Raw genomic sequence first — 12,789 nt, 5'->3', positions numbered from 1 at the left:
ATAACGACTTAACGAGCCTTAAAACCTCAGATTAGAAGAGAAAGTTATTTAGAATTAAATATCAATTCACATGGAAATTAACAAAAAAAAAACATTTATTAAATTCGAGTTTCGAAAATAATTTGTGCTATAAATATGGATATGACTAATTCTAATATCTGGATACCTCCTTACTTTCAAACTAGGGGTCATCCTTTTTTTTAATTCAACTATTTTCTTTTCGAAGTAATATTTTTTTATTTTTAATAGAAAATTTAGAGAGAAAATTATTCCTTTTGGGACAACAATTCAGATGTTTTGTCGAATATTTATTTTCTTTGGTTAAAATTATTTTGACCAAAAAAAAAAAAACGAATTTTCAAGAAAATATTTTAATTTTCAAGTAAAATGGTAAATCATTTTTTTAGTTGAAGATTCACCATTTTAGTTGAAAACTCATTTCTTTGAATGAAAATTTAACTATTTTATTAAAAATTCGTTTTTTTTTGCTGAACATTCATAAATTTAATTTAAAATTGATTTATTTTGTTGAAAATTAATTTCTTTAGTAGAAAATTTATGTCTTTTGTTGAAATTTTGTCTTTTTTGGTAGACAATCTTCGACCTTTGTGATTGAAAATTCGTCTTTTTGGTTGCAGATTCAACTATTTGATTAAGAGTTCATTTTTTGGACGGAGATTAACCATTTTAGTTAAAAATTAACTTTTTTAGTTGAAAATTCATGTATTTTGTTAAAAAATGATTGTTTTTTTGAATAGAAAATTCATCTTTTTTGGTAGAAAGTTAGTCTTTTATGATCGAAAGTTTTATTATTCAATGAAAAATTTATTTAATTTGTTGAAAATTCAACATTTTGTTAGAAAATTATTCTATTTTGTTCACAATTTAACTGCTTTATTGAAATCTAGTTTTTTCAGCTTGAAAATGCAACATATTAGATGAAAAGGCGATTTGTAACCAAATAATTAAAATATTCAACAAACTGCATAATTTTCAACTAAATAGTTTAATTTGCAACTAAAAAAGATCAATTTTCCATCAATGATGAAATAGTTGAAAAAATTAATTTTCATTACAACAAAATATCAAAAAAATGGTTACATTTTCAACCAAAGAAATTATTTTTTAACTAAAATGTTTAATTTTCGATAAAAAAATGAATAAACAAAGATGATATTTTAACAAGAATGGTATTTTCATTTTAACTTAAAACTAGTAGAATTTCACCAAAAGATATGATTTTCTTCAACCAATAAAGTAGTTTTATTCAACCAAGTGGATTTCTTTTTTCCAAAAAGACGAAATTTTTACAAAATACAGACATTTTTAACTATACAGTTGCATTTTTTATCCAAAATAGTTCAACTTTCAGCCAAAAAAGAAGAATTATCAACAAAATACAGAAATTTTGAAACAAAAGAATTCATTTTCTAAGAAGAATGACTGATGTTCAATCAAATACAGAATTTTTCAACTAAAAGAATGACATTTTATTTAAAAAATACGAATTTTGAACAAATTATAGAAATTTTGTAACAAAAAGATTAACTTTCTACTAAAAATCACTTAAGTGACGAATCTTCAATAACATAATAAATTTTTAACAAATTATTATTTCTACTTTCAATCAAAAGCAGGTGAATTAAAGAAAATCATACAATAGTTGATATTTCAACCGAAAAGAATTTTAACGTTAAATAAAAAACAGTTAAATTCTATTAAAAACACCTAATTTTGAACAAAATAATTTAATTGAAAGAGAATGCAAATTTTTAATGATTAAATTAAATGATTAAATTTCTACCAAAAGAGATGAATTTACGACACATTTACGACCAAAAATGGAATAGTCAGATTTTCAGTTGAAAAAATTAATTAGTTAGAAAACACAATTTCGACAAATTGGTTATATTTTCAACCAAAGAATTTCAGTTTTGACTAAAATGATGAATCTTCGATCAGAAAAATGAACTGAAAAAGTTGATTTTTTAACAAAAATAAAAAAAAAACGAATTTTAAAGAAAATAAAGAAATTTGCTAACCACAAACAAATTTTCAATCAAATATATACATTTTCAAACAAGAGGATTAACTTTCTACCAAAGAAAAATAATTTTCAACAAAATACAGAAATTTGTAACCAAGAGGATTAGTTTTGTACATACAAAAAAAATTCGTAAAAAAAAATTTTCTATCAATGAAGACAATTATTTCTAAAAATGCAGAAATTTTCAATCCAGAGGATTAATTTTCTAAAAAAGATTATAAATTCTGAACAAGCTATATACATAAGTTTTAATCAAATAGCTTATTTCTTAATTAAAAAAGAATTTTTCAACAAAAGAAATTATTTTTCAACTAAAATTATAAATCTTTGGCCAGGAAATGAATGAACAAAGATGATATTTTAAAAAGAATAATATTTACACTTTAATTAGAAAACATTTGAATTCTATCAAAAAAGACGAATTTTCATAAAAATATAACAAATTTCAAAGAATATAATTATTTTTTACCAAAAAAGGCCAATTTTCAATAAAATGTAGAAATTTTCTATCAAGAGGATTAATTTTGTACAAAAAAAAGACGAATTTTCAACAAAATACCTTTTTTCAACCAAAGAAATGAATTTTTTACTAAAATGATGAATCTTCGACCAGAAACTGAATGAGCCAACATGACATTTTAACAAGAATGTTATTTTTACTTTAAATAAAAGCCAGTTAAAGATTCCACCAAAATGACGAATTTTCAAAAAAATTCAGCATTTTTCAACAAAGAGGATTAATTTTCTACCAAAGAAAAAGAATTTTCCACAAAGTACAGAAATTTTGAACCAAGAGGATTAGTTTTGTACAAAAAAGAAAAAAAAAATTCGTCCAAATACAGAAATTTTCTATACCAATGAAGACTATTGTTTCAACAAAATGCAGAAATTTTCAACCCAGAGGATTAATTTTCTACAAAAAATGGCACATTCTGAATAAGCTATATAAATAAGTTTTAATCAAATAGTTTATTTTTTGAATTAAAAAAGTATTTTCAACCAAAGAAATTATTTTTCAACAAAAATTTTTAATCTTTGGCCAGGAAACGAATAAACAAAGATGATATTTTAACAAGACTAATATTTACATTTTAATTAGAAAAAATTAGAATTCTACCAAATAAGACGAATTTTCATAAAAATGCAAAAAATTTCAATCAATATAATTATGTTTTAACAAAAGATGCCAATTTTCAATAAAATGTAGACATTTTTAACCAAGAGGATTAATTTTATAATAAAAAAGACAAATGTTTTACAAACTTACATGTAATTTTCAACCAAATATTTAATTTTCGACTCAAAAAGATAAAATTTCAATAAAAAATTGAACAGTTACATCTTAAGTTGAAAAAATTAATTTTGTAAACAAAACATACACAAAATAGTTATATTTTCAACCAAAGAAATTAACTTTCAAGTAAAATTATGAATCTTTAACCAAAAAATGAATGAACAAAGACGATATTTAAACAAGAATAATAATTTTCTACAAAAAAAGACGAATTTTCCACAAAATACAGAAATTTTAAATCAAGAGGATGATTTTCCACCAAAAAAGACGAATTTTTAATAATATACATAAACTTTTAACCAAATATTTGCATTTTTAGCAACAGGGATTAAATTTTATGCCAAGTTTGAATTATCAAATAAATATATAAATTTTTAACCAAGAGGATTAATTTTCTACCAAATAAGACGAATATTTCAACAAAATACATTCTTTTTCAACTAAATGATTGCATTTTTTACTCAAAAGGATTACATTTTTGCAGCCAAAAAAATCATTTTCAAGAAAATACAGTTATTTACAAATAAGAGGATTAATTTTCTACCAAAAATGACTAAGTTTCAAACAAATACATACATTTTCACCCAAATTATTGAATTTTCAACCAAGAGTCGTAAGAAAGACTTTAAAAGAGTCCAACACAACCTAATTAATCTCCCTTCTAATTAAAAAAATCTCTCTTTTCAATCCCTCCACTTTTAAACTGAAATCTCCCGCGCTTCTCGAACCTGCGCAATTCGTCAAAAAGAATCTAAGTTTCATTTTAAAAAATCGACAATCACAAATGATTTAAACAATATGAAAAAGTGACAAATACCCGAAACAATTACTCTCTACCCTTTTTACACACCCCTATTCACTAAAACGAGAGAATTCACCGAAAAAAATCTAGAAATGACACCAATTAAATCTCGCAGTGCGCAACTGCAGTGCGCAATCTTTTTGGCGCACGCGCAGTGCATTTTGCCAGTTTGCCAGCGGCACACGATCGTGTTGGTGCTCATGCTTGCATCCCAGTGCGAGTGATGAGTGATCCCAGTTAAAAAAAAACTCATGGGAGGAGGAGTGTTGTTTTGTGTAAACTTTAAAGTCCGTGTCGACTGGAAGGTTATGTCGCGAGGAGTCGGCGATGCGATCTGTGGATTTGTGGATCTGAGTGCGAAACCGTAAGTTAGAATCGGGATTTTTTTGCCCCTCTAAATTCCACGCTCTCTACGAGCCAGATATTGTCCCCTGAGGGTAAAAGTTTTCGATCTTCAAGATCCGAGTTGCTCAGCCCATGAACGAAAAATGTAAAGGTGCTTCCTAGTGTTTCCGTCTCGAGTTCCTTGTACCTCCCCCCAGCCCCATGATCCCCTCAAAGTTTGCGCGACGAGAAAATCGACTTCGAGAACGGATTCCTTTCTTGGGTGACTAATGCAACCGGACCCCACGGTCTTTGCAAGGATCTTTGCGGTTGATTTTTTCATCCATCCAAAGTCATGGCGATGGCACCAAGTGACAAAGATCGCGATTCTGAAGCACGTGGAAATTTCAAGAGGCGCCAGACAACGCCGATTGTTTGTGTCGTTATTGTTAATATTGGAGAAAATCTAGTTTTGTGAAGTTTAACCTCAAAATTTTGACAGATTTTGAAGGCGTTTGTGACTGTGTTGTGGTCCTGTCCCATAGAAAATGACGTATGGGTTTTGAACGTTCTTGGTAGGAGGTGGAGGTCGCTGACAATGGTTAGATTTTTCTTTTATTTACACAAGTGTTATATATCCTGTGGGTGGTCCCAGTTTTCGTCTTTTATAACCTCAGTTTTCGTGGAAAAACTCTATTCAACTTTGTTTAGCTTCCTCTTAGAGGAAGCTTTTTTTTAATGGGAAGAATTATTTCTATGAAGAATGTGGCAGATTAAATAGAACAACAAAATGTTCAGATAATAAAAGTTCAGAAATGATTGTTTCCTTAAAACTTTTACTATTTGGTAACTTATTTTATTAATTTGTTGAAAAATTAACATTTTGTTAAAGCAAGATTGTTTTTGGTCGAAAGTTCAACTATTCCTTTAAAAATGTAATTATTTTGTTAAAAGTTCCACTATTTTGTTCAAAAGTTATCCTCTTTGGTTCAAAAATAACTTTTTTTTAAAAGTCATGTGTTCGGAATATAAATCCTGCTTTTTTTGTAGTAAGATCATAATTTTTTGCATGGAAAATTTTTATTTTTTATTTGAAAATTCCACTATTTGGTTGAAACGCCATGAAAGTCGTTTTGGATAAATCTTTTCTTTAATTGCTTGAAATATCGTTCTTGATTAAAATTGAACTCTTTTCTTGAAAATTCGTCTCTTTGATTTGAAAATTCATCTATTTTTATAGAAATTTCGTTGTTTTTTTTTTGCTAAAAATGCAACTGTTTGCAAATAATTCTGTTTTGGTAGAGGATTCAATTGTTTTGTTAAAAAATTGTCTTTGAATATATTCAACTGTTTCTAATTTAAAATTAAAATCTTTTTTTGGTTGAAACTTCGTTCAATTTTAACAAAAAAATATTATATATATTATTGAAAATTCATTTTTTTGATTTAAAAAAAATTCGTGTATTTTATTGAAAATTCGTCATTTTTGTAGAAAACTAATATCATTGGTTAAAAATGCACCGTTTTGGTTGAAAACTCCACTATTTGGTTAAAAATGCATGGTTTTAGTTTCGAATTTATTGTTTCAGTTGAAGATTTATTTTTATCTGAAATTTTTTTTTTGTGAAAATGCGTTGTTCCAAAGTGAAAATTAATTCTTTTTTTAAACTGAAAATGTAACTTCCTCTTTTGGTTGAAAGTGTATTTTTTTTTATGTGAAAGTTCATGTGTTTTGTTGAAAATTCGTCTTTTGTGGTATCAAACAAACCTTGATTGAAAATTGTTATTTTTGAAATTAATTTTATTTAACTGAAAACTCAACTACTTTGTTGAAAAATCGTGGTTTGTTGAAAACTGTTATTCTTTGGTAGAATTTTAAATATTTGTTTAAAAATACATTTTTTTCGTTCAAATTGCACCAATTTAGTTGAAAATGCATCTCCTTCATCAAAGATTGAACTATTCTGTTAAAAATTAATTTTTTTGTACTACAATTTTATTATTTCCACTTTTGATTGAAAATTTATCTTTTTTAGGTGAAAATTCCTGTGTGTTATTGAAAATTCGTCTAGTTTGTTGAAAATTGCTATTTTTGGTAGAAAATTATTGGTTTAAATTTAATCTTTATTGTCGAAAATTTAAATATTTGTTTAAAAATACATTTTTTTAGTTCAAGATTCATACATTCAGTTTGCAAATTCTCATCTTCTGAATTAAAGATTGTACTATTTTTTTTTTAAATTAATTTTTTCAATCCTTTTTCTTTGGCTGAAAATGTAAGAATCCCACTTTTGGTTGAAAATTGATCTTTTTTAGGTGAAAATTCATGGATTTTGTTAAAAATTCGTCTTTTGTGGTATGCATTTTTTGTTGCGAATTCATCTTTTTTTTTGAAAATTTAACTACTTTGTTGAATTATTTTTGTTTTAATTTATTTTTTGTTATATATTCGTTTCTTTGTTGGAAAAATGACTATTCTAAAACTGGGTTTCTTTTTTGGGAAAATTAATTTTTTTAACTGACAATTTAAGTATTTTATTTATTTAAATTTTTGATTGAAATATCAATATGTTTTGATAGAAACTTAATATCCTTGATTAAAGATTGATCTTTTTGTTTGAAAACACTTTTTTTATTCGTGTATTTTGTTGAATATTCCTATTTTTTAATATCAAATTAACATTCTTAGTTTAAAATTATTTTTTAACATTAATTCGTTGAATTGAAAATCAAAGTATTTGTTTTTCTATTGAAAAACGTGTCTCTTTAAGTTTGAAAATTCAACTATTTGTTTGATTATTCATGTGGTTTGCTGAAAATTTGTATTTTTTTGTCGAAAATTTACCTAGATAGTTAAAAAAAATTGTATCCCAGGTGCATCACTTTAGTCGAAAATGTATCTCCTTGGTTTAAAGCTTAAATTATTTGTTCGACAATTCGTCTTTCATGGTTGAATTCGAGTGTTTGATTACAAAATAAAATCTTTTATTGTTGAAATACCAGTGATTACATTTTTCGTTGATAATTTTTTTTATGTAATTAAAATCTTATCTCATTGGTGCAAGGACCTTTGCGGTTTTTTTCATCCATTCAAAGTCATGGTGATGGCACGAAGTGACAAAGATAACGAGTTTGAAACATTGTGAAGGCTTCCGGGCAACGCTGATTGTTATTCTCTCATTTTGAATGTTTAAGAAAGTAGAATTATGTGAAATTCAACGTCAAAATTTGTATTTTAAACATTTTTATTGAGTTTTAAAGGTGATTTTAGTTTTTAATTTTCGTTGAATTTCCAGAGGGGCATTTAAAATCTTTACATTTTTATCGAGAATTTTGCTTTTAATGTTTTCTGAATTTGTAGAGCAACATTCTTTTATTTTTAACATTTTTATGAGGCGTGGGGTAATTTTGATATTTTTAACATTAAGATGAAATTTCGAAGTTTGATGGAATTTAATTTAAAATTGTTTAATTGAAAACTGTTAGTTACTTACATTGTATACGTGTAAATTATTCTGCGATTGAATATCAAATCTCTGAATCTAATTCAGATATTTAAATTTTCATTTCAGATTTTGGCGAGGTTTTCTGCATTTTGCGCCGGAAAATCTTTGAACATTTGAAAATAAATTAGGGATGCATTTTTTCTAAATGAACGTCAAAATTTAAACAATTTAACTACCCCTAAATAAATTATTGTTTCCCATATGTGGGAAAAAAGTAAAATTATCTTGAAGTCATTTGTTCTTCTTGTTTAATTTTAGCTAACTATTGCGATAGCATTTATTTTACCATGAAAAATGCTATAACAATCATTTTACTTTAAAAAATTGTTGATTAAACGAGTTTGAGAACAAAAAAAGTCATTGAAATCACTGCTGCTTATAATAAACTATTTTTTGAATGACCAAGAAGCGACCGAAAAATCTCTTTTTCTGGGTAAAAAACGAAAATTTAATTTAATTATGTGTATTTTTTATACGTGTTATTAAATCTAATGATGTACTTTGTTCCCTGTAAATTGTTGAAGAAACTCAAAATGCAGACTGGCAGTTTAGAGAAACTTTGATTAATGTGAATGCACTTCTAAGCATGCTTAACAAAAAAATTTTGGAGTAGCTCTGTAATCAAAGTATCAAAGATTAATCTTGACTTGTAGTTTGCGCAGGCGGCCAGTGCAGATAAGATCTTTCTAATTCTATACACGTTTGCAGTGGTTCATAAAACATAATAAAATTCCAAGCATTCTGTTAAGGACTTTCACGTTATTTCCAGATACATCTATTTTTTTTATATCACGATCATGATCTAAAATTTCAGTTTAATCGTGATCCAGATTAATTTATCATCAATTAGAGTGAAATTGATAAGCACTAAAAAATTAGGAATTGTGATCGAACATAAATTGGATGAAGTGTTTACTCAAATTTTTCTATCTCGCTAGTTTGTGGATTGAAACACCTGATTATACTTTTAATAAAATTTACTCATCGGAAAATAAGTCATTTTTCATTAGGTTAGATAATGTTAGTGTTAGGTATTAATTAATAAAACTTGGAAATATTAGGATCTTACAAAAAAAAATTCTATCGAAGTACTTAAATGGTGGAAAAGGTAGATTAACGACGCATTAATTCATTTACATTATGCCCTGTTATTCTGTGCATCGGGTATCGATTTCAACCTGTTTTCCTTCAATTTCTCTAACAAACCAGAACAGAAACTTACTTTGAAAAAAAATGTTGCCTGTGTTTGCATTTATACTGTTTATACTGAACTTGAAAACTTAAATAGGCCATTTTTGGATGTCAATTTAAATTTTTTAAAATGATTTTTTCTAATTTTTTATATTAAATTAAGAACTAAATGTTTAAATTACTATATATGAAATAAAATTCAGAAGATTTACACAAAATCAAAATAAAGATTCCAGGATTTTAGCGAACGTACAACTTAGTTTTCTTCAATCTTCTCTTTTGCTGGCTCATATTTGCAATTTTCACTTGTGCACACAAAAATCAAGTGCTCATTATTTCCGAGTTTGAAACGCACTCTCGCCATGAATAACCACAAACTCATTTAGAGAACATCTTTTTAGTTTTACAAACTCGAGACCTTTTAAAAGAAAGTCGATTTTTATGTTTAATATAAAGAAAATGAATTAGGAGAAATATAAAACATAATCTTCACTAATAATTGCTTTAAATGATAAATTATACAATTTGAAATTCAAGAAATTTGTAACAATGTATTAAATTCATGTAATTTTTCAGATATTCATCAAAATTTGAAATTTAAATTACTGATATTATGGATGAACTTTTAAAATTCAATAATAAACGGTTCTTCTTCCATAATGTCGTGAACTTTTTCTATTCTTTGCTATATTTATCGTTTTTTCGAAATTTCAATTGAAATATTAAAAATATTAACACTGAAAATATTTAAAGCGACAATAATAAATAAAAATTGCAGCTATTAATAAATATCGTCTCTTTTATTAACGAATGTATGACAAAAAATTTGCTTATTGATTTTAAACAGTTTATTATTAAGTTTGAATACGTCATCAATAAAATTGTAAGTTGAAGATTCAAACATCAAATATTGGTATCAGCGGTGGTATATTTGATTTTTAAAATAATATCATCACTTCAATAACTTGTATCAAATTTGTTTCGTTCCAAAATATGTAATTTGCAATTTTAAATAATTTTTAGTAAAAATTATGGTATTTTTAGATTGATTAAAAATTGTTTTTTGTTATTAACATAAAAATCTACTTTTTTTAAATTTCCCGATGGATTTTTTTGTTTTTAGTATGAAATTGTTTCTATTTAAAATAAGTTCTTTTTCTATATTAAATTTAATTTTTAACTTTGTAAAATATGAAATCATTCAGTTTACAATGTCGAATTCTAAAATTGTTGACTTTAAAAATGTTTCATTGAATGTTTTCATTTTTTAGCGTACATTTTCAGTTTAAAGAATTTAAAACTGTAGGTTTGAAGACAAACATTTACGAAAGAGTTAAAAATGAAAAGTATCTGAAACGGAACATTTTGAATATAAAAATCGCAAGTTGATCAACTGAAAATATAAATTATTCTAGAATTTTTTTAAGTGAACGATAGTTTGAGTATTAAAAATGAAACAATAATTAATTTCATTAGACGATTTTGAATCCTTTCAGCATTAAACAATTTACAATAAAAAAGTAATAGATTTATAACTAAGCTCTTTTCTTCAATTTAGAATTCTATTTAAATATTATTTCAGTCTAAAATATTCTATTTTTAAACTATTTAATTTGTGATTTTTGAATTTAAAAGAAGATATATTTATCAATATTTTGTTATATTTGACTGTTCGTTTAAAATGACCAATTGTAAATTAAATAGTTGAAACTGACCAATTCGTAACTGAATTGTTATAAATAGAAAGCCTAGGCTAGTTAAAATTTCCAGAGCGCTAAATATAAACTTTAAAGTTCAAACGTTATCATTTTAGTTGTTCCATTAAAAAAATCATTTTTAAGTGAAATTGTTGAAGTTTGTTTTATAAATAACTATTGAACAATGATTAATTTAGAAAAAGAGCAACTTCAAAGATATTAAAAAGTGTTGAAAAGATTCAGAAATAATTAAAAATTAAAATTAGATTTTAGAAGATTTCGAACAAAATATTTAGAAGCTTCTTAAAAATTGTAAAATATTTTATGAGAATAATACAATTTTCTCAACATTCCTAAGAAAATTTAAAATCCCCTTTTACTTTGAAAAATTAATTTTAAAAGAATATTTCAAAACATTACAAAAGATTTCCAAATTTGTCAAAAAAGAATGTGGAAAGACTATTAAAATTTTGTCTGATTGAAAAAATTTGGTAAAAATTCGTTTTATTTTAAAACATAATTAAAATATCTGCAAAAACGTCAACAGCAATTTAAAATTTAAAAAGATTAAAGAAAATAAGGTAGATTTGAAATATTTCAAAATAAAATTTTAAAGGTTTTTAAGCATTTTGGAAGATTTTACGAATATAATAAAATGTCTTAAAATTCCTTTAAAATTTTTAAATGATTTTTTGTTTTGAAAAATAAATTTAACAGAATATTTTTAAATCTCAAATATTTCCGAAATTGTCAACAAAAAATCTAGAAGATTTTAATAGAGTTTTAAAGGATTTTTGCAAAATTTAAGGAAAAAATTCGAGTCATTTGAAAAGATAATTGAAAGTTTTGGAAAAGTTTACGAATTAATTGAAAATTTGAAAATATTTGGAAATAAAATTTCAATAAATTTTCCTAGGATTTTGAGAAGTTTCAAGATAAAAAAAAAACAAATTTGCTTAAGATTCCTTGAAAAATTTGTTAAGATTTTTTATTTTAAAAAGTTTATTTTCAGAGAATATTTTAAAACATTTAAAAACAAGACAAATTAAATGAATTTATTTTTCTATGTATAAATAACAATAGGACAATTACTAATTTGAAAGGACTAGAAATAATCTAACTTCTAATTCAAAAAAATTTCTGTTTAAAAATTTCAATCGTTCAATTTTTAATGTACATCTAACTTAAAATTGTTTAAAATGGTATAATTTGTAAAAATTACAAATTTATTGATTCATTATTCAATTTAGATAATTGAAAAATAATAATGTGGATTTATGTACTTTTTCAATGAGAAATATGTGAAATGTTGAATTTATAAAAGTTTCAGTTTAAGGGCATGTGACACAGCCAAATAGCTATATTATCGACCTTACTTTATCAGCTCACTGAATATTTTTTTGAACCTAAGACCTTTTTTGTAAATAAAATATTGAGCTGAAACTTTGGAAAATGTATCAGAGTACAACAAGGTACGTTTAGGTACTGCATTTTGGTATGTACTTTACTGAAAATTATTTCATCTTTTTTCTGAACCTCGACATTTTTTGAACGTTCGAACTTTTTTTATACGTAAAATATCGGTCTCAAACTTTGAGAAATGTAAGAGCTGAAAGAAAACTACGTTAAAGTACAAAGCTTAGTAGTAAAAAATGTAAAAAAAAAATATTTCAACAATCAATTCCAACGGCATCAGCCGGTAAAGTTGTACACGAAAATACGAACCCTCTAAGAGTTTCGTCTAGTAGCCGCCAGGCTTCGCATTTTCGTGTACAACGTTACCGGCTGATGCCGTTGGAATTGATTGTTGAAATATATTTTTTTATATCTTTTATTATTAAGCTTTGTACTTTAACGTAGTTTTCTTTCGGCTCTTGCATTTCTCAAAGTTTGAGACCGATATTTTATGTATAAAAAAAGTTCGAACG

At 25.2% G+C, this 12,789-nt stretch overlaps 1 protein-coding gene across 4 annotated transcripts in view; it reads left to right on the top strand.

Annotated features, from left to right (window-relative positions):
* The first annotated feature begins 4,331 nt into the window (after positions 1-4,331).
* LOC117174400 overlaps positions 4,332-12,789 on the top strand; it is a 478,217-nt gene continuing 469,759 nt past the window's right edge. The window contains exons 1-2 of one of the 4 annotated variants that reach the window (XM_033363491.1): positions 4,332-4,507; positions 4,970-5,068. In XM_033363491.1, the coding sequence (XP_033219382.1) occupies positions 5,066-5,068 (3 nt within the window). In that variant the 5' untranslated portion in view covers positions 4,332-4,507; positions 4,970-5,065. Of the gene's footprint in view, positions 4,508-4,553; positions 5,069-12,789 lie in introns of those variants that run through there. The other 3 variants (XM_033363492.1, XM_033363490.1, XM_033363493.1) reach the window with 3 other exon arrangements.

Source organism: Belonocnema kinseyi, chromosome 6, assembly GCF_010883055.1.
Source record: "Belonocnema kinseyi isolate 2016_QV_RU_SX_M_011 chromosome 6, B_treatae_v1, whole genome shotgun sequence".
Classification (NCBI taxonomy): domain Eukaryota; kingdom Metazoa; phylum Arthropoda; class Insecta; order Hymenoptera; family Cynipidae; genus Belonocnema; species Belonocnema kinseyi.
The sequence above is the reverse complement of the archived record's forward strand: the minus strand, read 5'-3'. Positions and strand labels throughout refer to the sequence as shown.